The 25,736-nt window shown below is 36.1% G+C and overlaps 1 protein-coding gene across 11 annotated transcripts in view; it reads right to left on the bottom strand.

The window, feature by feature from the left end:
* Positions 1–25,736, bottom strand: part of enc (encore) — a 229,954-nt gene that overhangs the window by 10,061 nt on the left and 194,157 nt on the right. For 10 of the 11 annotated variants that reach the window (XR_011336150.1, XM_069847398.1, XM_069847396.1 and 7 more), the window contains 8 exons: positions 21,255–21,447; positions 18,948–19,510; positions 15,341–15,607; positions 8,933–9,257; positions 6,050–6,200; positions 3,422–3,653; positions 2,395–2,604; positions 104–302 (listed from right to left, as the gene is read on the bottom strand). Coding sequence is in view for 10 of the 11 variants with exons in the window: in XM_069847398.1 (XP_069703499.1) it covers positions 104–302; positions 2,395–2,604; positions 3,422–3,653; positions 6,050–6,200; positions 8,933–9,257; positions 15,341–15,607; positions 18,948–19,510; positions 21,255–21,447 (2,140 nt within the window). In the remaining variant the exon portion in view is untranslated. The remainder of the gene's footprint in view (positions 1–103; positions 303–2,394; positions 2,605–3,421; positions 3,654–6,049; positions 6,201–8,932; positions 9,258–15,340; positions 15,608–18,947; positions 19,511–21,254; positions 21,448–25,736) is intronic. The other variant, XM_069847402.1, reaches the window with a different exon arrangement.

Here is a 25,736-nt window from a genome sequence, read left to right as displayed (position 1 = left end):
TTTCCATTTAGTATTTACATACCAGTGCATATTTTCTTTTTGGTTTTAAAGACTTACAAATTAAAGTAAGGAATAAAAACTTTGTCCAGGAAGTTGTATGTACCTGGCATGATGCGAAGTCCAAACATGGGCACTGACGGATACCTCATGCTTGTGACGGATTTATCATTCATATCATAGTGATGAGTGCCATTACCCCGCTCCTTGCTACCAACCGAAGGAGACCGACTGTAGGGTGGCTTGGACCCAATACCATCTCGAGGGGGCCGAGGAGGTGGACTGGACCTCACACTGGACATCATCTGTAGTGATAAAGAGACTGATGAATAAGTGCATTTATATCTTACTTTCTCATTGTACACAGTAAAAAGACATGACATTGCAAAAAACTGTTTCAAAATCTTCAGGAAAATACACCTTTTCAGCATCCCTCATACCGAAAAGGAGGTTTACAGTACGCTATTTGTTTACATCGATTTCTCCTAAATTAATGGACGAACTTGTTTCGTTCATACTTAGTATCCATGAACCAATGTAACCGAGAATAATGCACATGAAATATAATAATTTTTACCAAAATGTACAGGAGTCTTTTTTTAAAAATGGCAATTTACTCAAAATTGACTCTAGTAATTTCGTTTGAATTTGTTTATATTAAAGTGGCATTAACATTTCGTCACGCACAAAATAGAGCCCTTAAATGTCCAGTTATAGAATTTGAAGGCAAACCTATTAGTTATAGTGACATTACAAAATTCCTAGAGGTATGGTTGGATCAACATTTAAACTGGTACAAGCATACAGAAGTAATATAAAAAAAACTGAGAAAAATATGTTTTGTTTTACAACTGCTGAAACGAGTTACATCATTAGAATCCACCTGTATTATATATCATGCATACTTCCATTCAGTTATAACATATGGAGTAATGTTTTGGGGTAATTCACCAAATGCCAAAACTTTATTCAAACTACAGAAAAGAGCTATTAGGTCAATAGTACAAATCAATCGAAGGACTAGCTGTAGAAAGTATTTTAAAATTCTGGGAATTTTATTTTGAATAAATTTTATTCAGCTTCCTCCAAGTGAAGGCTGCCTAGAAGACAAAACTTACCATAAAACTGTTTTTTTTTTCTTTTAGTAAATGGTAGGTAATTATAATGGAAAAAAAGGAAAACAATGAAGAAGGAAAAGAAAAAGAAATAACACAATTATAAATAATTGAAAACGACTAAACAAAACATCATTAATTCCAGAAGAAACATAAAGTTTTATAGTATCTATTTGCTATCAGGTGATCACAGTCGTCTATTTAGCACTAGATGCAAGACCCAACTTAAGTGAGCAGATCGCCATAGGAAAGAGATCAATCTACAATATACATACACTTATGAAACTTTAGTATATATAAAAGTTAATTTAAACCAATTCCCAAAAAATGAGATGTCCATTCTGATCATGTAAGGAAGAAAAATGATATTCACAAAACTCCCTTTAATACCACATTATATGAAAATAGTTTTTATTCATACTGGTCTTAAAATGTATAACTGCTTGCCTTGTTACTTGAAAGAAATATCTGTGCTCCAAAAATTAAAAAATTTAAAAAATTTATTCACTTTGCTATTACACCACTGCTTCTAAAGCATTGATGAATTCTTGGAATTCCTCTGTTTCAGATCCTGACTTCATGACATACCGCAAACGGGCCTTATAGCAGAAATCAACCTGACCTGTAGTTTTCTGATAGCTATTACTTTTATGTGTATTATGTAATTAATTATTACTTTTGTAAATATGACATGTTCTATATCATGTATATGACCAGTGGATGCAATAAATGATTATGATTATGATATTAAAGTGATAAGTGGAATGGTATAGACCAGTTATCTCTTTCCTCTTGGTACATAGGCAAGAATTATAAGCACAACACATATGAGGAGTCAGATAATCGAAAGAACTACCTGAGCTATCTTCTGTCACTCACAGTAATACATAGATTACAGCTTAATAAAAATCCCCTCATTACAAAGAACAGCAACTTCTCGTTTCGAGTCGAAGCAGGCAATTAAATATATGATGCATAATGTGACAACACCGCTAAGGAACCAGGCCCACATTCTTGTGTCACATACTATAGTTAATGACTGAATTTAGGCATGACTTCTGAATGATTTTTCAAGTAAATAAACTACACAAAGAAATTTCTTTGGTAACAGGATGAACTGAATTGTTATGAATGACGTAAAAATATGAGAAAGTGTTATCTTCATGAATGAATTGTTTTTTCTGTGGTCAGCCTCTGTTAAGTTACAGGGGACATAATTATGCACATGGTATTAATACTAAGTTACAGTTAAATACAAACAGGAATGCATGCACATGAATACCTGCATGTTGGAGCGGAAGAGTCCAAGGTTCGAGATGATGGTGGGGGGAATGTACTGAGTGGGCCCGGGTGTGGAAGGAGTGCCTGCCGGCTGCTGGCTGTAAGGACCAGGAGTCGGGGCATTTCCGCTGGTTCCACCTCCATTGTACACTGGAGTGTATCCCCCTCCGTTCAGATATACGTAGGGGTGTGTAGCCATGTTGCACAGGGCCTGCCACACACAATACAACGGTGTTAAGACATATCCTCAAAAGTAAGAGGAATATTCATTCTCAGTTACAACACTCCTACTACTAATATGTACTATCCAGTTAAAGTAACGAAAAAAACATACTTCTATTTTCAATTGAATATAAGATTAACATTGTCACTCAAAAAAAAAAAAAAAAAAAAAAAAAAGCAAAGGTAACATATTACAAGATCTAAAAAGTCCTTAGGATGGGAGATTTTAAGGCTATCACCTGTCAAGACAATTGGCACTAACTTTTTTTTAACTAATGGTGGAGGCACTTGATTTGTATCATTCACCCAATCACATGAACCCTTTATGCTATATCAAGGGTGTAATGTTGACGGAGGTGAGAAATTAGTGGTAAACTTTACCCAACACCTTCCCCTTCAGGGACAAGGTTCTTTTATGTGCTATAAATAGATGACACAGGTCTTCTAGCTTTCTTTCCTTAGAAAGGATTTTTATTGTCTTAAAAACCTATTGTCCTTGACGAACTATAGTTCCAATGACAACCATGGTAACCACAGACAACTGAAGAAGAATTAATATTAATATTAGAAGAGAAAAATTCGCTCTGGCATTGGGGATCGAACCCAGGTCCTTGGTTCTACGTACCAAGCACTCTCATCATTGAGCTATGCCGAAGTCCAATTCACAGCATTGGATCGAACTCCCCTCCTCCAGTGTTTTTCCCTTTGTGGCCTGACTCCAAGTTAGGCATGTATGTTGACATTTTATTAAGTCAACTGCCATTATAGTAAACTGAAGAAGACATTGAAGATTTCACGACTCTTACCTGACCCTGAGTAGGTGTCTGTGGAGGGGTAGGAGCCCTGTATGCCCCCATGGCTGTTCCAGGTTGGCTCGGCTGCATGTAGGGAGGACCCATCCCCAGACCCATCACAGTGGGCTGTGAGTGGGCTGTGGGGGTAGAGGGAGGGTGGTAGTATGGCAGAGTGCCTCCTCCAGGCATGGCTGATGTCGTTGCACTTGATGAACTGCTGCTCAAGCTGTAACAGCACACACAACTACTACTATCTAGATTGTTGCTTCTGTCGCAATTCATCAATGTATTTGCTATTAATAACTCGTCAATTAATTACTGACAGATCAAATTATTAATTAATTTATTGTCATATTTCCTACACAACTTTATTAACAAGGCATCTACTTCTATTCTAATTACTGAACAATTAATGTACTTTCGTAACATAAATTAATGTGCAATTTGTGAACTAATTTAGTCATAGGCGCCGATTTTTTATTTTTTCAATGGGTGCTCACACTTTGGCACTGATATAAAATAATAAAAGTAAATTCTTGCTACCTGCATTTCTTTTAGCTTATTATTGGATACAGAAGCTGAAACATTAATTCCTTTTTCAATAAAGGAACATGCCACGACAAATGACCTATGCAAGGAGTTTCTTTAGCACACTTTAAAGCTTTATACCAAGAAGAAACCCCTTCTGTAACAAACGCCTTTATTGCTCTTTGGTCTGCAACAGAAAGAGTTGCAAGTTTTTAATTAGTTTCTAGAGCAATCTTTAAGAGAGTAATAATAATAATCCGTGGTGCTACAGCCCATGAAAGGCCCAGATCGACCAGTCAGCTGCTCACCTACGTCCACATGCCGAAGCAGAGGTGACGATCATCCAACCAGAATGGAGGTATCGTGTGGTTAGCACGATGATCCCCCCAGCCGTTATAGCTGGCTTTCACAACTGGATTTCGTTACCTATCGTAGCTCCTCAAGTGCATCACGATTTTGGGTGGACACTGGTCCCATACACTGGCCGAAATTTCATGAGAAAAGTTCTTCCCCCATGAGGACTCGAACCAGCGCGCATTCTGTAATGCGAATCCTAGGCAGGATGCCTTAGACCACGATGCTACGGTGTGGGACAAGAGAGTAATAAAATAATAATACAAGTCAATATCAACTTCGACTGAGAATACTAATGAATGCTACTGTACACTGCGGTGAAGGGGAGACTAGCTATACTATACTGCCAATGTTAAATTTTCTTATTTAATGACCCATTATGTCAGGAACTGCTGAAGATATCATATTGAAATTTTTACAGAATAAAGGTACCAGGTTTCTAAGCAAACGGACGCATATTTATAAAAAAAAATACAAGTTGTGAAAAAAAATATGTGATTTTTTAAAATAAAGTTGACTTCGTTATTTTTTATGTAAAATATTTTTTCTGATCAAACTAATAGATATACACCTAATAATGTACGTCCATTTCATTATTGTATTGTCGTCAACATGTGTTTAAAATTTCATCCTTCTATTATTTAGTTCCTGAGAAAATTGGGCATTTGCATAAAAAAAAAAAAACAATAAAATCGACATTATTTAAAAAAAATGCAATATTTTTTACAAATTGTATTTCTTGATATATCTGCTGTAACTTTCTTAGAAACCTTATATCTTTATCCTATAAAAATTGCATTATACGAGGCAGAGTCAAAAAGTAACCTTAATAATTGTTTTATTAATTAAATATGTACAATAAGACTACAAACACTTCATCGCTTTTAACATAGTATAACAGGAACACTTGCACTAAACGTAGTTGGGACTATATTGAAAAGTTATAAAGTGTTTGTAGTCTTATTGTACATATTCAATTAATAAAACAATTATTAAGGTTACTTTTTGACTATCCCTCGTATATTCAGTAGTTCCAGAGAAAATGAGTCATTAAATATACAAATTGAACATTGGCACATTAGCAATAGGTTAGTTAATATTCCCTGAAAAAGAACTCGATCGACAGCTAACACAAAGTTTTAAAACTGCATCATGTAAATTGGATAGATAATATTCTTTTGTAAAGTCCACATTACATGATCTACAAAAATTATTTTTCCATCCCATCGTGGCACGAAAGTTAAAGTCGAAATTAATTTTAGCTCAATAATCCAATAGGTGCTGAGCACCCATTAAATATATCTGTAGAGTGCTTGAGCCCAATGTAGTCGACGCCTATGAATTTGCTGTAAAGTGAGAGCTTAGTAAGTCTTATAAACTAATTTACTGTCACGACAGCTAAGGGCAAAATAAATAAGTAATAAATAAATAAATGATAAAAAAAGAAATAATATAATTCCTAAATATATTTATATATATATATATATATATATATATATAAGTAAATAAAGTAAGTAGATAGGTAAATAAATAAATGAATAAATAACAGGTACTAGTACAAAAAAATCTGTGAATCAATTTATTGTCATGATAACAGTTATTAGTTTAACAACTTAGGAACTAAATTCCTTTTAGGACAGGTGATACTTTAGCAATATGTGAACTAATTTCCTGTTATGATAACTAACAGTAAAGCATCTTGTGAACTAGTTTACTGTCATGACAGTTGCTAAAATGGAAGCTTTTAAACAAACTCACGAGTTAACATTAATACTGGTGGGCGTGTAGAGCATATGTATTGACGGTTGTGTGTATAGGGGCATGCAGTCCCCATTCCCTGTGGCGGCCATCACTGGTGCTGGCACTGCTGCCCCATAGCTTACTACAGGGTAGTTTGACATGTAGCCACCTGCACAACAGAAGTAATCAGCGTGTCTACCTTCAGCTCTTTCATGAAACTCAGCAGGATTGGAATCTACAATAACGTCTCCTGACCACATTAGTATCATGAAAAAAACTGTACTTTATGAGGGAAAACTGACGTGCTACCATCTCTTATAACGTGAAAAAGTTGTTCTGCACATAAGGTCCAATGTTGCCATCGTCATTATATTTCAAGTATTAGATCTCAGTAATATGTTCCAGTTTTTTAGCCACATCTTTAGTGGTCTTTCCAGTCCTGTACTGCCTCTCTGAGTATGACAGAATTGACTGTTTCTCCAAAGAAGGCTTAATACTTTGTAAATATTATTCCTGAAATTTTTAAAGAGTGAAGTGTATGTGTAAGACTAAAGCTGAACAGATGCTGAACTCTATTACTACTACCCTGCTATTAGCTTCGAAAATTATTACAATGCTAGGACTTAGTAATTCTAATGGTCGTCAAAAATTTGTAGTATGTGTTAGTACAATCATTATTGTATACAAAAGCCATATTCAAAATTCCTGAAATTTGTTAATGATTTCTTTGGCTTGTTTCTTCAACAGAATGAGTTTTAAGTCCACCGACAAACTTCAGGGGGTGATTCCTGACTGAAAATGGAGCACAAAAGTTCATATCACCTTGTGTCTGGAAATGCATAGTTTCCACGGTAGATGGCACTGACGACATCCTCTCATAACTTGCAGTGTGCGTTTTGTGTGTTGCAGATAGTGTGTTTTAAGCAACGTAGTAGCACAATGGTCCAGTATTCATTCCCGGAACAAGCCAAGATGGTGTTCATGTATGGCCAAGCAGGTGGAAACAGTCGAAAGGCAGCACGGAAGTACCGAGTCACATACCCTGACAGACAGCACCACATCTGGTGTACGCAAAGTCTGTGGCCACCCTGCACATTCGTCTGTCTCAAAGGACCCATGCTCACACAAACATCGAAAAATGGCTCCAAATGTTGTGTGATGTGGGTGGTGCTGTCTATCAGGGTACATGGCTCGGTACATCCATGCTGGCTCTCGACCAACTACACTACCCAGACTGATGCTCAAGCTAAAAGATAAATCAACTGGCAACACTATCTCACACAATAATTTGCCGAATATTAAGCACCTATTGAAAGTGATGACTGTTGTGTGCTACGGTTATGAAGAGGTAATCCTCTTGCACACTATAACTCTTGGCACAAGAGTAAATGTAGCTTATTAATGTATGTTCTGAACATAATCAGCATCTACTCTTCTTGAGTTGGGGCATATTGTATTATAACATTTACTGTCACGTGACTGCCAGTCACTAATCTGTTGGAAAGGTGGAAATGGAAAGTCCATGCACTGGAATCACCAGATAAGAGTAAATATGTTTATGATGTGTTTTTGAAAAGACATTCATTTTCAAAGAAGAAATGAAATCCTACTGGCTTTAGAGCAATCTGTGAGAGAACAACTGGGAAAAAATAAGGGGCAGATCTCTGATATGGCAAGGGACTGTACTGTTAAAATCTTCTTAAATAAATCATAAGAATTATAGTGTCGTCATTAATTTTCGAATATCCTAGTATGTTTTGAATAAGTTACCATAATATACTATTCACAATGACAAAAGGAATGAACCTGTTATGACTGGTTTTCCACCTCCCTTTCTCTGGTAAAGTAATTACTCGTAAATTGCAATTGAAGAAACTCACACAATACCTAATACACATATAACAACTGATTAAATGATCTTACTAAGCATTTTATTCACATATTGAGATACAATTAAAAGGTATTTCGGAGCAAAGAGAAAAATCGATATAATTATGTCTACTGATATCGCTTCACGACTGTTTCTAACAACATACAAATTTAAATACAGTAATCTAGAGTAATCCATATGTGAAATACATCTCCTAATCTCATTTTCTTTCACTATTAATCATACATTTCTTAACAGAAATTACTATCTAGCTACTAATATATTCTGCAGTAAGTTATGTTATCAATATACAAATCATAAAATTTTCTAAAAGAAAATTATTTTAAAGCTGAATATTTCATTGGTTGCAGCCATGGTAACTAATTTTAAAATACCTATAAACGTTATTCTCAGCTAATTCTCAGCATTTCATCAAGATTGCTATTTATACAGCAACTTAAAAACTAAGAATTATAACTCTACATGCTACGTTTCCTGATGCAAATCTACCTGACTGGTTAATTGATGCACACACTAATGAATTCAGGATGAAAATTAGCACGAAACAATATTTACAAATATAATTATACATTTTTAAGTATCTACTTACATATAAAATAGTTATGTAAATACTACCTACGAGTATATGTCAAAATAATGATTAACAGTTGGTAATTAACTAACAAGAACTATCTGATAGTGCTGTACAGGTGTTTAGTTTTTCTTTCTTCCTTCTTTTTTTTCTCTCTACTTATAGTGAACACTTTAAAATTATATTTCAACTTAAGATGTAATTTCTATGGTGTTTATAAGATATGGAAAGTTTCCATTCTTTATACAGTATAAAATATCCTCCATGTTAATATTGTGAATAATTAATATTCCAAAATAACTGAAATGATAATATTTTTGTGGTAATAAAACGAATTTACAAATAGTGAAAACATTTCAAACTGTAAATAACTTATAAAATGTTACTATACAAGCATTTTCAGAATTTCTGATAGCAACAATATCAACACAGAACTTACCACTGTGAGCCTGCGGGCGGTCTTGATGTGTTTGTGTTTGCACAGGGGGTGGTAAACTGGGCCCACTTGGATGGCAGAGTGGTGTGGCACCAGGTGCTTGCTGGTAAGGGGAGTATGCAGCCAGGTATCTTGGAGTGGCCTGGTTCGAGTTATTGGTGGTGGCCTGCTGTGGTGGGGATGTGTTGAGCATCGGACCAGATGGAGGAGGCGGTGGTGGTGGTGGAGGTGCAGGCAGTGCTGGCGGCACGTAATACATAGGCAGTGGCTGCTGGGCTGGTGGCTGGGGTGGTTGTTGCTGCTGAGGTTGTGGCTGTTGCTGTGTATGCTGAAAACACAATAATAATTTGTATATATCTTGATTGCAAACTTTTAACTCTTGTATCACTAATGATTTGTTAAATAAACAACTTTTTAACTTACCTGCGTTAATAATTAAACTATTACGGTATTTTACAGTCATTAACTACTTGTTTCTGCTAACTTCACATTTCTGGTGAGGTCTTACACTGGTTTCTGATTTCTTCTGCTGGTGTCTTGATGAGGGTGTGTTTATGATCGGTTGTGTTACGTCGAAAAGGGTGTGTGTTCTGAAATTTGGTTGAATGTAGAGGATGTGTTGTGCATGTGTTTTTGTCTGTAAATTTCGTACTGTTCTAGTGTGTTTAGTTTTTGGCTTTCTGGTTCTATGTGTAATGTGACATGAAAATTCTACACATTGAACTAAAGTGCCAAGAACTAAACACACTAGAGCAATACGAAATTTACATACATACAAAAACACATGCACAATACACCCACAATATTCAACTAAATTTCAGAATGTAGACTCTTTTCGATACAACACTACTGATCATAAACATAACCCCACTAAGACACTAGCAGAAGAAATCGGAAACAAGTCCAAGATCTTACTATAAATCTGAAAATGGCAGAAATAAGCCGAAACTGGTCATTAATAAGATAAAATACCATAATAGCTTCATTATTAACACAGAAAAGTTAAAAAAGTTGTTTATTTAATAATAATAATAATAATAATAATAATAATAATAATAATAATAATAATAATAATAACAAAATTGCAGCTGAGCAGAGCATAGGTTATTATGAAACTAAGAAAAAGAAACCGTGGTTTGATGAAGATTGTTGCATGGTAGTAGAAAGAAGGAAACAGGCAAAATTGAAATTCTTACAGGATCCAGGTGAGGAGAATAGAGATAATTATTTCAATGAAAGACGGGAAGCAAGTCGTACACTTAGGAATAAAAAGAGAGGTTACTTGAAGGAAAAACTGAATGAGGTAGAAACAAATAGTAAGAATAAAAACATTCGAGATTTATATAAGGGTATAAAGGAATTTAAGAACGGATATCAGTCAAGGATAAACGTGATCAAGGATGAGAATGGTGACTTGCTTGCAGACTCTTCATCAATCCTAAACAGATGGAAAAACTATTTTGCGCAACTACTAAATGTACATAGGCCAAATAGAAATGATCGGGACGATATTGAAATACAAACTGCTGAGCCATTTATACCCGAACCCACGATTTCAGAAGTCGAAATTGCGATAGAAAATCTGAAAAAGTACAAGTCTCCAGGTATCGATCAAATTCCAGCAGAATTAATACAAGAGGGTGGAAGTGCATTATATAGCGAAATTTATAAACTTGTACTTGCTATTTGGGAAAAGGAAATTGTACCAGAACAATGGAAGGAGTCCATAATTGTACCTATTTTTAAAAAGGGGGACAAAACCAACTGTGGTAACTTTCGAGGAATATCACTTTTGTTGACGTCGTACAAAATTTTGTCCAATATTCTTTTGAGGAGATTAACTCCGTACGTAGATGAAATTATTGGGGATCATCAGTGCGGTTTTCGGCGTAATAGATCGACTATTGATCAGATTTTTTGTATTCGGCAGATAATGGAGAAAAAATGGGAGTATAAGGGTACAGTGCATCAGTTATTCATAGATTTCAAAAATGCATATGACTCGGTTAAGAGGGAAGTATTATATGATATTCTTATTGAATTTGGTATTCCCAAGAAACTAGTTCGATTAATTAAAATGTGTCTCAGTGAAACATACAGCAGAGTCCGTATAGGTCAGTTTCTATCTGATCCTTTTCCAATTCACTGCGGGCTAAAGCAGGGAGATGCACTATCACCTTTACTTTTTAACTTCGCTTTAGAATATGCCATTAGGAAAGTTCAGGATAACAGGCAGGGTTTGGAATTGAACGGGCTACATCAGCTTCTTGTCTATGCAGATGACGTGAATATGTTAGGAGAAAATACACAAACGGTTAGGGAAAACACGGAAATTTTATTTGAAGCAAGTAAAGCGATCGGTTTGGAAGTAAATCCCGAAAAGACAAAGTATATGATTATATCTCGTGACGGGAATATTGTACGAAATGGAAATATAAATATTGGAGATTTATCCTTCGAAGAGGTGGAAAAATTCAAATATCTTGGAGCAACAGTAACAAATGTAAATGACACTCGGGAGGAAATTAAACGCAGAATAAATATGGGAAATGCATGTTATTATTCGGTTGAGAAGCTCTTATCATCCAGTCTGCTGTCCAAAAATCTGAAAGTTAGAATTTATAAAACAGTTATATTACCGGTTCTTCTATATGGCTGTGAAACTTGGACTCTCACTCTGAGAGAGGAACATAGGTTAAGGGTGTTTGAGAATAAGGTGCTTAGGAAAATATTTGGGGCTAAGCGGGATGAAGTTACAGGAGAATGGAGAAAGTTACACAACACAGAACTGCACGCATTGTATTCTTCACCTGACATAATTAGAAACTTGAAATCCAGACGTTTGAGATGGGCAGGGCATGTAGCACGTATGGGCGAATCCAGAAATGCATATAGAGTGTTAGTTGGGAGACCGGAGGGGAAAAGACCTTTAGGGAGGCCGAGACGTAGATGGGAGGATAATATTAAAATGGATTTGAGGGAGGTGGGGTATGATGATAGAGACTGGCTTAATCTTGCACAGGATAGGGACCGATGGCGGGCTTATGTGAGGGCGGCAATGAACCTTCGGGTTCCTTAAAAGCCATTTGTTGTTGTAATAATAATAATAATAATAATAATAATAATAATAATAATAATAATAATAATAATAATAATAATAATAATGGTTTATTTAACCTGGCAGAGTCAATGCCATACAGCCTTTTTAACAAATTATTAATAATCTGCACTTAAAGCTACAAAGGAAATTCAGGGTTGATAGAGGAATGAAAGGGAATAGCAGGGAATTGCAAGCTACCAGAATCAAATCTGCTCCTAAGCCACTTAAAAACAGAACAAAAATAAAATATGACTAAACGAGAGTTACAACAGAATTCAGTACTTCAGTTTCAAAGAGTTCATTCTGTCTACCTTTGCAACATCCTTTGAGCAGAGTTAATTGAGTGGGTCAGGCTCACAATCCCTTTTGACAGTACATTCTCAAGTGCGGATTTATGACGACAAACGACTGATATTTTCTAAGCCTTAACAAATCACACTTGCAGATTACATGCCATGTAGTCTCTTCAAACCCATATAGTCTACGCTAAGGGCTTGCATCTTGTGCAGGTGTTTTGTAGGAGTACAATACCCAGTCAAGAAGATCGTCATAATTCTCAAGTCGGTACTTTTTACAGGTAAAATCTGCTTATTAAGGGAATAGGATGGTTAATCTGAGAAAGGTCGCTACATACAGTGCCATCTGGGTGGTTGCATACCTGGTATTTTGCCGAGGCTAGCACCACATTGGATTTTTCCTGTTATAACTTTCGAGAGGAATAAAATAGTGAGGTGTAGTAACAATATGTTTTGTGAAGACTCTGGGCTCTCTTTTGATGTATCACAATATATAGTTTCTTTGAAAAGAACAGTCATACTTGCTTTAATATATGTCCAACTGGCTCTTTTACTGCAAAGTACGTTTTTATTTTATTTTATAAAAGATTAAGTTGTCTGGCAAAATACCTGCATTCAAGGAAAGGTTTAGGAACTTCTAAAGGCAAATAATAAACCGGATAGGATAAGAAGGCCACTGACTTTACAAAGACATGACAGTAACTATTACATCATAACTGAGCTACTGGTCTACAGAGTATTGTGTATAGAAAATTCTTCTAGCAGGTAATTGCCAACACTTATATAAAGTTAGCTAGAGAGAGGGATAAACTTGCAACCCTTTCTATTTGATACTTAGCAAAATGCTCATATAGCAACTGGCGCCGGGTTAAATATTGTGAAAAACTACTAAATTTAAAAATAATCCTGTGATATGTTGAAAAGTTTTTTCCTTTATTCCATATAGAAAGTTACACAGTATCTTCGAAATTATGTGTGTATTAATACTACACACATGATAGTTGGTACATACACTCTTTAGGCTATTAGGAAACTCTTCTGTGTAACATAAATTTATTATTTTGTTGTATTTGAAAAATATGCCTTCATATTTCTATAGAAGTAGCTCTAAATTCATTCTTAAAATGTGATTGTTTATCTTAAAATCTTGAAAGCCAATATCAATATTATTGTACTCATATATTTTAAAGAACGTGCTTTTAGAGTAAAATTTCGTACACAATTTTGAGTTTATCTTTAAAAATGGCTGAGAGATATCCACTTTAGTGAATCACTGTATCCTAATGTTTTTTTTTATGATTTAGAACCCTCTTTTTATTTTCAAAAAGCAATCTCGAATTGAAGTTGTTGCAGCAATTATATTTCTACATACAAAAAATGAAAATTGTGCATCAATTAGAAAAAAAAAATCAAATTTAACCATCCTCTTCCCTTAATGTCCTTAGAAAATCTTTCAACCATTCCTTTACTATGTCCTAGATCCATATATAAACTTATCAGATTACCAGGAAACAATTGGCATTCATACAGTCCTCTATGTAGATTGAAAACTCAAAAAAGTTTCATATCCATGGTTCAAGAATTAAAACATAAATGACTTTATTGTCAAACGCCTGGCATTAGAAAACAACAACAGAATTAAAACAGAAAATCAATATCCCGAATTTAATAGAAAACTTACAAATTAAACAAAACCCTTTAACTCTATTAAATATAGAATATAATCTAAATTTAACAGAAGAAATACTGAAATCAGAAGTAAACACTGAAATACTGAAACAATTGTCTTTAGAGACAATTAATATTAGGTACCCTCCACAAAACTGGCTTCATTTATACACCGACAGATCCTTGATCTCCAGAGAACAAGGTGCCGGTGCAGGTGTTACGTGCTGTCTCTTCTCACTTTATAGATCTCTTGGATATGGAACAACAAGTTTTGATGGTGAAATCATTGCAATAAGTGAAAGTCTCAGGAATCTTCTATGCCACATCAATAAATTTAAGAATGCAGTTATATTGTCAGACTCCAAAGCAGCTATTCTATCAATAGTCTCTAAACACACACCTTCATCTCAAACAGTAGAAATAACTAAAATGCTCTCTCAATTAATATCACTCAATAGAAGAATTGTATTCCAATGGATACCATCCCATTGTGGAATCTTGGGAAACGAGAATGCGGATGCTTTAGCAAAGAAGGGCAGCACTGCTACTTACAGACCTGTTACTAAATCTACGTTTTACTCTGAGAAAAGATTTATTAAATCTACATACTTAGACTTCAACAAACAAAATTTGATAACACAATCTCAAGGGAAAAAATGGAACTCTCTGCATCAAAATCCACAGTTAATTCCCGATTTACCACGAAAATCGTCTGTAGCTGCATTTAGATTGGCAACAGGCCATGATTGTTTGGTCAAACACCTGCATAGAATTGGAATATATCAGTCCCCTAACTGCCCATTGTGCAACTCAAACCAAGAAATGGATTTGGAACACCTCAAAATCCGTGCTTCAGTGGCTGGCCATGATAATATCTTTGAAAAATATTGGAGTGCAAGGGGTCAAATGACTTTATTGTCAAACGCCTGGCATTAGAAAACAACAACAACAGATCCATATGAAATACTGAAGTACTCACATACTTCATCCTTCACCACTTCTTCACTGAAGAGCACAGAAATTTGCCTGAAATTCCACAAAATGGTTCTGATCCAACAGGAATATTTTCAGCTGTGTCTTTTGCTGGGCAATCAAGCCTCTCATTGTAAACTACCCCTAATCAGATGCTTAGATTAATGCCATTTCAATTTCTTTTGTTTAGTTTGACAATATTTTTACAAAAAGTTTCAGTCACCTGACTCACAACAAATTTTGTAGAAGCTGTCTCAACCTGAATCTATTATGCAAGAATCTTTAACTGACTAAATTATGTCTGAGTGTAAACTACTTTAAAATCATCGAATCTAACCTAATCTAGATAATTACAGCAAGCATATTAGTACATACCTGGATGGGACTAGACTGCTGCTGGGGCTGCCAGTATGCAGCTGCTGTGGCAGCTGCTACTGCCGGAGCGGGAGGCTGTGGCTGGTAGTTGTGGGGATGATGACTTTGGTGTAGAGGAGGGGGAGCGGGCATTACCCCAGCAGCTGTGGGAGGCTGCTGGGGTGCCTGTTGGGTGCTGGAGCTGTCTCCACCACCCCGCTGATCAGAAACCAGTCCCAGCCCCATGAAGTAACTACTGAGGTCTGACATAGCCACACTGGCCCCATCCTGCCACACACAAAGATAAATGCTTAAGGCACTCATGAATTTGCTGGAGGTTAAGAAGTTTCAGTAGCATCATCATCTTATATTTCAGACTCTTTTTCTGCCACTTGCGAGTCTGAGGAAGTAACAACCTCATATATGGGATGTATAAAAAATACGGCTATATGTTTGATTGCATTGTGTGATGACAGTATTATTGTTACAAGAAATATGACATTACTGTTGGAAAGGAAATTCTTCAAATAACAACAATACCACACCACAACAATACTAAGCTTACGTCATTAGTCGAGATGGTGAACATGCAACAGCAAATTAAAGTTGCAGCGTAGGCGATATGTACGGTAATACAGTAGAACCTCTATTATCCGTGATAATGAAGGGGGTTGACAAAACGGTTAATCGAAAAAATCGGATAATCCGTATCAAAAAATATTTTCGTAAATTAAGTGAATAATACTTGAAGTTTCGTTATTTCCTCGTGGTCTTGTGTTTAACATGCTTGGTAGTGAGTCAGAAGTTCATTAATTTCAGTTGTCAACGACGTATTTTTAAGGGGTAAGAAAACTCCTTGTAATGGCTGTCAGGGGAAAGATATAAATAGTAGAGGTTTCATATTGTAGATTTACATACTGTATACACTTTATCTTTGATTTTTATTCAATTGGTCACAGTTGTAACATCAATCTCGTATTCTGATGCGAGATAACACATAGTTTCTCTTTCCCCAAACCACTTAATTATTTGCATTTTGTTCGATACTTAGCACAACACGTTTCTTTTGACACTCTTGGAATACATTTTATATAGAAGTTGTAGAGTACGGCAACTCGAACAGTACACCAAACTGTGTAAGTGTAAATGCTTGTAATAACACTCTCTAGAAAAAAAGTATGCTAATATAACGTACAATAATATCTACTTCATATGTTTCTGAAGCAAAAAAAAAAAAAAAAAAAAAAAAAAAAAAAAAAAAAAAAAAAAAAAAGGAGCGAGAGAAAGATAGTTGGATAATCCGCCATAATCCGCCAATCGGTTAACAGTGTGATGGATGATCAGGGTTCTACTGTAATGGTGAGGAAGCAAGACTGGCAAGACGTGATTTTAACGTAGCATTGCAGCCATCAACTGTGGGTAAGTGGAGAAAACGATTGCTGGAAATGGGAAGCATCCAGAAAGAAAAACCTCCTGGAAGGCCTCACAGTAGCATGGAGCTCGGTATCAATCATGCCAGTATGTTTCGTGCTTTGAAACGTGAGAAGTAAAATCCCTTCAAACTGATTCGACGACCCTGATAGGCAGATGAAACTATGTGAAATTGTAGTAACGGAATGTGCAAATGAGGAACATTGGTTAAGAAAATGGAACTTTTCCGATGATGCTGTTTTCCATGTGAACGAACATGTTAATCGACACAACTGTACTATTATGCTAGAGAGAATCCTCAAGTTATTGAAGAGACATGTTTAAGATGCAGAAGAGTCACAGTTTGGGATATGATTTGATGGGAAGGATTGTTAAGAATGCAAATCTTGGATGAGACTGTTAATATTGATTGGTATTGTGATATCCTTAATGAAATTCTGGTGCAAAGTACTGAACACGAACACTGTTTATTCCAGCAGGACGGTGCACCCCCTCACTATCCTATTGTGATGAGGGAAATATTGAATTGTGATTTGCAAAATAGATGGGTGGGAAGAAGAGGACCAACAGAATGGCCAGCTGGTCTTACAGCTTGTGACTATTGGTTGTAGAGTTATTTGAAGGAATAGGTTTATGCCTGGAAACTGCAAGACGTCAACATGCTGAAAATAGCAATTGAGGAAGAAATTCCAATGGACATGTATCATAAATCAATGAATGACTTCTCAAAGCATTGTCAAGTATGCTTGGATGTGAATGGTGAACAGTTTGAGGCAATAAAGTTAACCTGGTTGGTATTAATTTGAAGAATTTCCTTTGCAATAGTAATGTCATATTTCCTGTAACACTAATACTGTCGTCACACAATGCAATCAAATGTGTAGACGTATTTCCGATATACTCTGTACATAGTCTTCTATCTAGCAGCAACAAATTTCACTGTCAACAAATATCCATTCTTGTAATTCATCTACAGCCATGTCTGATAGATGAATGTCTACAATGTCTTCAATTCTGGAGCCTATTTTGAAAATCTCCGGTGCTTGAAAATTTCAATCATATTTGATGATATGACTAGGAGACACACACCATCAAGAACATCAGCTTTTCTTGCCAGACCATTTGCACTCATTTGGTGTGTGTCCTTTATGTTTTCTCCCAACAATAATATGTTTTTAGAGTTTGAATGATTCCCTGTCGCATGACTATATTAATGAAGTCATACAGTCCTAAACTTATAATCCACAATGTGTGCTGCATAGTTATCAACCAGCAAAAGATCTTATGGTTCAGTCTATTATTCCATTTCAGTAGTCATTCTTTGAATATTAAGGCTGCCTATTGGAAACTTATTAACACTTTCGAAGTATTATCGTGGATTCTTGCTTTTGACAATGATCAAAAGTCCTTCTATGTCACTAGCCATATTTAAACAGCACAAGACTATCACTCATTTTTTGAACAGAATTCTTGGAATATCCTTGAAAGATTGTAAACATTGTGACCAGAGTCGGAAACAGTACCTGTTTTGTGAATAAAATACAGCCACTGCCAATATTCTCAGATGAAAACCATTGGAAAGCAAAAATATGATAAAGAGAATTAATGATTACAATAAACAGAATATTTTCAATGTTTCATATTTGTCGATTCAAGATTAATAAAAGTGACTTCACTACATGAATGATAACAGTATTGTGGTAAGTGATTACAAAAAGCAATGTTCACTGATTTTGTATGATTGACATAAAAGTTGTATTGGGCTAAGGAGTGAATACTTATACTTATACTGAAAATACTGTATATCATGTTTAATTTTTCTGATTTTTTTTTTAGTACGAATTTTGTTTCGCTGTTTATGTAGGTGTCAAAATTCAAGCATAATAAATGCGCAATCTGTTGTTAACTAAATGCTGAGTTATTGGCAATAAAGCCATAAAGTGAGATGTAGCAAAAAAAAAATAACTGTTTTAATGTAGGCACCATATTTTTATATTATGGCAGTATCACTTACATGCAACATCCAAACTGTTTGGAGGATCATGCCTGCCATTGGTTAGTGGGTCCATATGACCTAGCTGAGAGGATGTCAGACAACTCCACCGACCATATCTCCTCTTTACCACTTAGGGGACACTTAGTCGAATCGAAAAGATAAAATTCATTCTCTTAAAAACTGCAATATTACTCAACTCACCGAGTGCCTCTGTTCATATCCTGCCATGGCTGTGGTGCCATTGGCAGTGGGAGGCATGGGCACCATGTTGTAACCTGTGAACACCATCTGTGGGGCTGCTGGTTGCTGGCTATGGCACTGCTGACTGGGGGCAGGGGCAGGCATCTGGTGCTGCTGAGCACCAAACACCATGTCTGATGGCTGGTGCTGGAGTGCTGACATGAATTGCTGGTGTTGGTACGAGTGTGTTTGTGCGCCAGTATTTGCCAACTGTGGACAAATTGGGATGGGGGCTAACGGCAGGGTTCCGAGGGGCTGCTGCTGCTCTGCCAGAGCAGGTCCTGGGTTCGGTATGTACGAGCACTGACTGGAGTGGCAGATGGTGAGTACAGGTTGGTGTGATGGGGCAGGGATTTGAGAGGTAGCTGGCGCAGTGTTACTGCTCGTACTGACTGTGGAATTTGGCAGTGGGACAGGTGGGGGTGATATGGGCAGCGAAGGGGAGGTAGCTGTTGTTGTCACATGCGTCGAGCATGTGGTCTTCGATGGTGATGTTGCTGAGGAGGATGTGGTGACAGGGTGAGCTGCAACAAACCCAGTCAACATTAATGGATGTGTAATAAAAAAGCTTACAAAACCATCAAGTTGAAACACTCGTAAAAAAGTCGTACATTGTTTGGTACTGTAAAGGCAAAATCAAACATATCCTAAGGCATGGTTTCAGAAATAAACACAGACCTGTATTTGAGTAGCTTTTTTGTCAGTCTGTTGCAACATTTGTACCTCATACAGCTGTACGTGAGCTTCCACTTTTACTTACAACTAGTCCAGTGGTGATAATCGGCCAGTTTGCACCGGTTCGGATGAACAGGTTGTTAAATTATTTCTAGGTAATATTTGCAATTATCATGGACATATACCGTATGTGTTTAACTTAGGTACACATGAGAGAACTGGTTGTTAAACTTCTTGAATATAACCACTGACTAGGTCTGGAGATCAAATTCTGTCTTTGATCTTCAATATCGCACTCCATTTATCAGAAATATTCAAGTGACAGTATAACATACACGTCCGTAGTAATCACTGATATAGTTGAATTGTGACTTAGCAAATTACACCAAATTATCTCTACAGTAGCACAAGGTGAACCTTTGCTAGCAACAAGTACAGTAGAAATGTTACTCAAGTAACAGTACAACAGGATATCTTACTCTGTTTTACTAACAAATTCCTTGCAGCCTATATTGGCAGCTACATTTTTTTGTAGATTGCTTTTGCTTTGCATTTATAAAGTTTCAAGGGGTTTGCCCTTTATGTTATGAAAAGTTTCCCTGTTAGAGCAAAGATAGAACTCGAGCAAATTTTGGTTACTTTGAGTAACACTATTGCTCTAAATCACTTGAATCATTTTACTGGAAGATGCATGCAGAAGTGAATTCGACTTGAACTCTTAAAAACTAGTTATTTACAGTTTAAGGGGCTTCATGGCAGGAGTTGATTCTCTTAAAGAAATACTCATATTTTGCTTAAGTTTGTTTTATGGACATTTCAAAGCAGAAACTGTAGGTTATTATGAAATTGAATAAGCCACAAGCCAGTCAGTGTAATTATTAATTAAACACAAAAAAACGCTTATCTTGAAATGTTCACTAACATAGCTTAAGACACTGCCATTTGTACTTTACATTAAGTAGAGCAGGCATCTGTTTTGCCATACAGTAGCAGAGGTCTTACTGTTAAGTCTCATGAACTGGATATTTTTATTACTCCTTTATACTGCACAGTTTTACACTTTCTCTATCATATGTCCTCTAAGAAACCAATATCTTCGAAAATACATGCATAAGATGGAACTCTGTGATAGAGTTGTTTTTTATTTTCCCTAATCAAAATTTATTTCATTTAGTTGTGTTTTTTGAATAACAGTTCAAAAAAATAAGCTGCAAATAGCAATATCATTCCAATCTGATATAACGTGAAACACGAAAAATGTAAAATGACATAGTATATGTCACCTTCATGAAACTAATTTTTTTTAATTAATTCCGTCTTTTTAATGTGAGCACTGAAGTGACTTAAGTGCTCAGGTTTAATCCAGTGAATCTCTAGTTAACATTCTTTTTTTTTCTCCCAGTCCAATAGACAATGTAATAATTTCTATCTTAGGATGCAGTCACCTTAGAAATGAAATCCCTCACCCTGCCTGCCTACCAGATGCCATGCCTAATTAAAAGTTCAATACAGCCATATTTTCAACATCATCCAACAAATTGGACAACTATCTTCTATATATAAAGTAATGTGGTGATTTCTGCAAACACTCACATTTTTGTGCCGGTGGCTGGACCTGCTCGGAGCTACCTGCGCTCTGGTGGTGACTGCTAGTACCAGCTGGAGTCACCAGGGGACCACCACTGCCACTGCCACTCTCACTCTCGTCATCTGTCACGACCTTTGGGGGGTTGGCTGGGTCGTAACGGTACACTGAGCCATCAGAATTAACATATGGCTGACCCGTCTGTTGATGGAAAAGAAAGATCACATAATCAGCTGATTAAACATATTTGCCAACATATTATAAAATATAATCTAAATTTAACAGAAGAAATACTGAAATCAGAAGTAAACACTGAAATAATGAAACAATTGTCTTTAGAGACAATTAATATTATGTACCCTCCACAAAACTGGCTTCATTTATACACAGACGGATCCTTGATCTCCAGAGAACAAGGTGCCAGTGCAGGTGTTACGTGCTGTCTCTTCTCACTTTATAGATCTCTTGGCTATGGAACCACAAGCTTTGATGGAGAAATCGTTGCAATAAGTGTATCTTCTATGCCACATCAACAAATTTAAGAATGCAGTTATATTGTCAGACTCCAAAGCAGCTATTCTATCACTAGTCTCTAAACACACATCTTCATCTCAAACAGCAGAAATAACTAAAATGCTCTCTCAATTAATATCACTCAATAAAAAAATTGTATTGCAATGGATACCATCCCATTCTGGAATCCTAGGAAACGAGAATGCGGATGCTTTAGCAAAGAAGGGCAGCACTGCTACTTACAGACCTGTTACTAAATATACGTATTACTCTGTGAAAAGATTTATTAAATCTATATACTTAGACTTCAACAAACAAAATTTGATAACACAATCTCAAGGGAAAAAATGGAACTCTCTGCATCAAAATCCACAGTTAATTCCCGATTTACCACGAAAATCGTCTGTCGCTGCATTTAGACTGGCAACAGGCCATGATTGTTTGGCCAAACACCTGCATAGAATTGGAATATATCAGTCCCCTAACTGCCCATTGTGCAACTCAAACCAAGAAATGGATTCGGAACACCTCAAAATCTGTGCTTCAGTGGCTGACCATGATAATATTTTTGAAAAATATTGGAGTGCAAGAGGTCAAATGACTTTATTGTCAAACGCCTGGAATTAGAAAAAAACAACAACAACAACATATTTGCCAATCAACATAGAGAAATCTTAATACAGATATGATGGATGATTCAACTAATAAATCTACTGTTCATCAAAAGCAATGTTTTGCATGCTACATGAACATTTTTGTGTTAGAAAATTTAAATACAACAGTATTCTTATGTTCATTCTTACAAACAGAAGGACACTTAAAACTGAGGTGCTAGCTGAATGACTAGGAAATTGTCTTTCCACATAGAAAACAATATTTTCAAGTCTAAATGAAATTTATGGTGAACAAAGACAGTGTCAGAGCAGGATTTCACGAAGTACTCCCGTTTCCTCTGCCAACATTTCATTATTGGATGGAGAGAATACAGGTGAAGGGTGGAACGAATCCACGTACACTTAGGCCTCTTTCACATTGGACAACTGATAGAAACAATTCATTGCAATGATTATGCATTGATGTGATGACTGAAAGAGCAATTAATCTCATCAACTGCACATTTTCCTCTGTTTCATTCGAGAGGTGCCGAAAAATGAAGAGGTATTGTTGCTTTCTTTGCTACTGAAAAATATGAAATGTAGATGGCAAGGGAATATCATGTTCATCCTATTATGAGTGCTCGACTTGCGAAGAGATTGTTCTATACATTTTATGACGATCTACGTGAGGATGAAAGAAAATTATTTAATTATTTCCGAATGTCCAAAAAATCTTTTGATGATCTACAGTCACAATCGATAAATTATCACAAGAGGGCATGGTTGTTTTAAAGCAAGACTGAATAAAGAAGGCTGGTAGTTGGACCAGTAGGTCATTTACTATGAATGGTGCAATTGAAAATAATGCTCCACTTCGAGTCAATGCAACTACAAAAATCAGCAGTAAAAAAGGTCGAATTTATCAGTGACAGGTTATCATATTTAGTATTTAAGGGTAGATGGTGCGACATCATAGTTATAAATGCTCACGCCCCTACAGAAGAGAAAGACGACCATATAAAGGATAGCTTCTATGAGGAATTGGAACATACTTTTGATCAGTTCCCTAGATATCACATGAAAATTTTATTGGGGGATTTCAATGCTAAAGTAGGACGGGAGGATATTTTTAGACCAACTATTGGAAAAGAGAGCCTACACGCAATTAGTAGTGACAATGGAGTTAGATTAGTCAACTTTGCCACATCGAAAAATCTAATTGTCAAAAGTACAACATTCCCCCATAAGGATATACATAAATATACTTGGACTTCTCCAGATGGATTGACACACAACCAAATAGATCACATCTTGATAGATAAACGGAGACATACTAGTATAGTAGACATTCGAACTTTCAGGGGTGCAGACTGTAATTCTGACTATTATTTGGTGATTGGAGAATTAAGAGAAAGATTATCAGTAGCCAAGCGAGTAGAGCAACAAGTTAATATTACTAAATTCAATATTTTGAAATTAAAGGACGAGGAAGCTAAGCAAAATTATCAGGTCGAAATTTCGAATAGGTTTGCCACTTTAGAAAGTTCCGACGAAGTTGAGAAAGAATTAGATGTTAATAGCGTGTGGCAAAATATCAGAGATAGTATCAAAATTGCAGCTGAGCAGAGCATAGGTTATTATGAAACTAAGAAAAAGAAACCGTGGTTTGATGAAGATTGTTGCATGGTAGTAGAAAGAAGGAAACAGGCAAAATTGAAATTCTTACAGGATCCAGTTGAGGAGAAGAGAGATAATTATTTCAATGAAAGATGGGAAGCAAGTCATACACTTAGGAATAAAAAGAGAGGTTACTTGAAGGAAAAACTGAATGAGGTAGAAACAAATAGTAAGAATAAAAACATTCGAGATTTATATAAGGGTATAAAAGGAATTTAAGAACGGATATCAGCCAAGGATAAACGTGATCAAGGATGAGAATGGTGACTTGCTTGCGGACTCTCCATCAATCCTAAACAGATGGAAAAACTATTTTGCGCAACTACTAAATGTACATAGGCCAAAAAGAAATGATCGGGACGAAATTGAAATACAAACTGCTGAGCCATTTATACCCGAACCCACGCTTTCAGAAGTCGAAATTGCGATAGAAAATCTGAAAAAGTACAAGTCTCCAGGTATCGATCAAATTCCAGCAGAATTAATACAAGAGGGTGGAAGTGCATTATATAGCGAAATTTATAAACTTGTACTTGCTATTTGGGAAAAGGAAATTGTACCAGAACAATGGAGCCCATAATTGTACCTATTTTTAAAAAGGGGGACAAAACCAACTGTGGTAACTTTCGAGGAATATCACTTTTGTTGACGTCGTACAAAATTTTGTTCAATATTCTTTTGAGAAGATTAACTCCATACGTAGATGAAATTATTGGGGATCATCAGTGCGGTTTTCGGCGTAAAGATCGACTATTGATCAGATTTTTTGTATTCGACAGATAATGGAGAAAAAATGGGAGTATAAGGGTACAGTGCATCAGTTATTCATAGATTTCAAAAAGGCATATGACTCGGTTAAGAGGGAAGTATTATATGATATTCTTATTGAATTTGGTATTCCCAAGAAACTAGTTCGATAACAGGCAGGGTTTGGAATTGAACGGGTTACATCAGCTTCTTGTCTATGCGGATGACGTGAATATGTTAGAAGAAAATACACAAACGATTAGGGAAAACACGGAAATTTTACTTGAAGCAAGTAAAGCGATCGGTTTGGAAGTAAATCCCGAAAAGACAAAGTATATGATTATGTCTTGTGACCAGAATATTGTACGAAATGGAAATATAAAAATTGGAGATTTATCCTTCGAAGAGGTGGAAAAATTCAAATATCTTGGAGCAACGGTAACAAATATAAATAACACTCGGGAGGAAATTAAACGCAGAGTAAATGTGGGAAATGCGTGTTATTATTCGGTTGAGAAGCTCTTATCATCCAGTCTGCTGTCCAAAAATCTGAAAGTTAGAATTTATAAAACAGTTATATTACCGGTTCTTCTGTATGGTTGTGAAACTTGGACTCTCATTCTGAGAGAGGAACATAGGTTAAGGGTGTTTGAGAATAAGGTGCTTAGGGAAATATTTGGGGCTAAGAGGGATGAAGTTACAGGAGAATGGAGAAAGTTACACAACACAGAACTGCACGCATTGTATTCTTCACCTGACATAATTAGGAACATTAAATCCAGACGTTTGAGATGGGCAGGGCATGTAGCACATATGGACGAATCCAGAAATGCATATAGAGTGTTAGTTGGGAGACCAGAGGGAAAAAGACCATTAGGGAGGTCGAGACGTAGATGGGAGGATAATATTAAAATGGATTTGAGGGAGGTGGGGTATGATGATAGAGACTGGATTAAT

This window comes from Periplaneta americana, chromosome 15 (genome assembly GCF_040183065.1).
Source record: "Periplaneta americana isolate PAMFEO1 chromosome 15, P.americana_PAMFEO1_priV1, whole genome shotgun sequence".
NCBI classification, from domain to species: domain Eukaryota; kingdom Metazoa; phylum Arthropoda; class Insecta; order Blattodea; family Blattidae; genus Periplaneta; species Periplaneta americana.
This window is presented reverse-complemented; position numbering and strand designations above follow the sequence as displayed.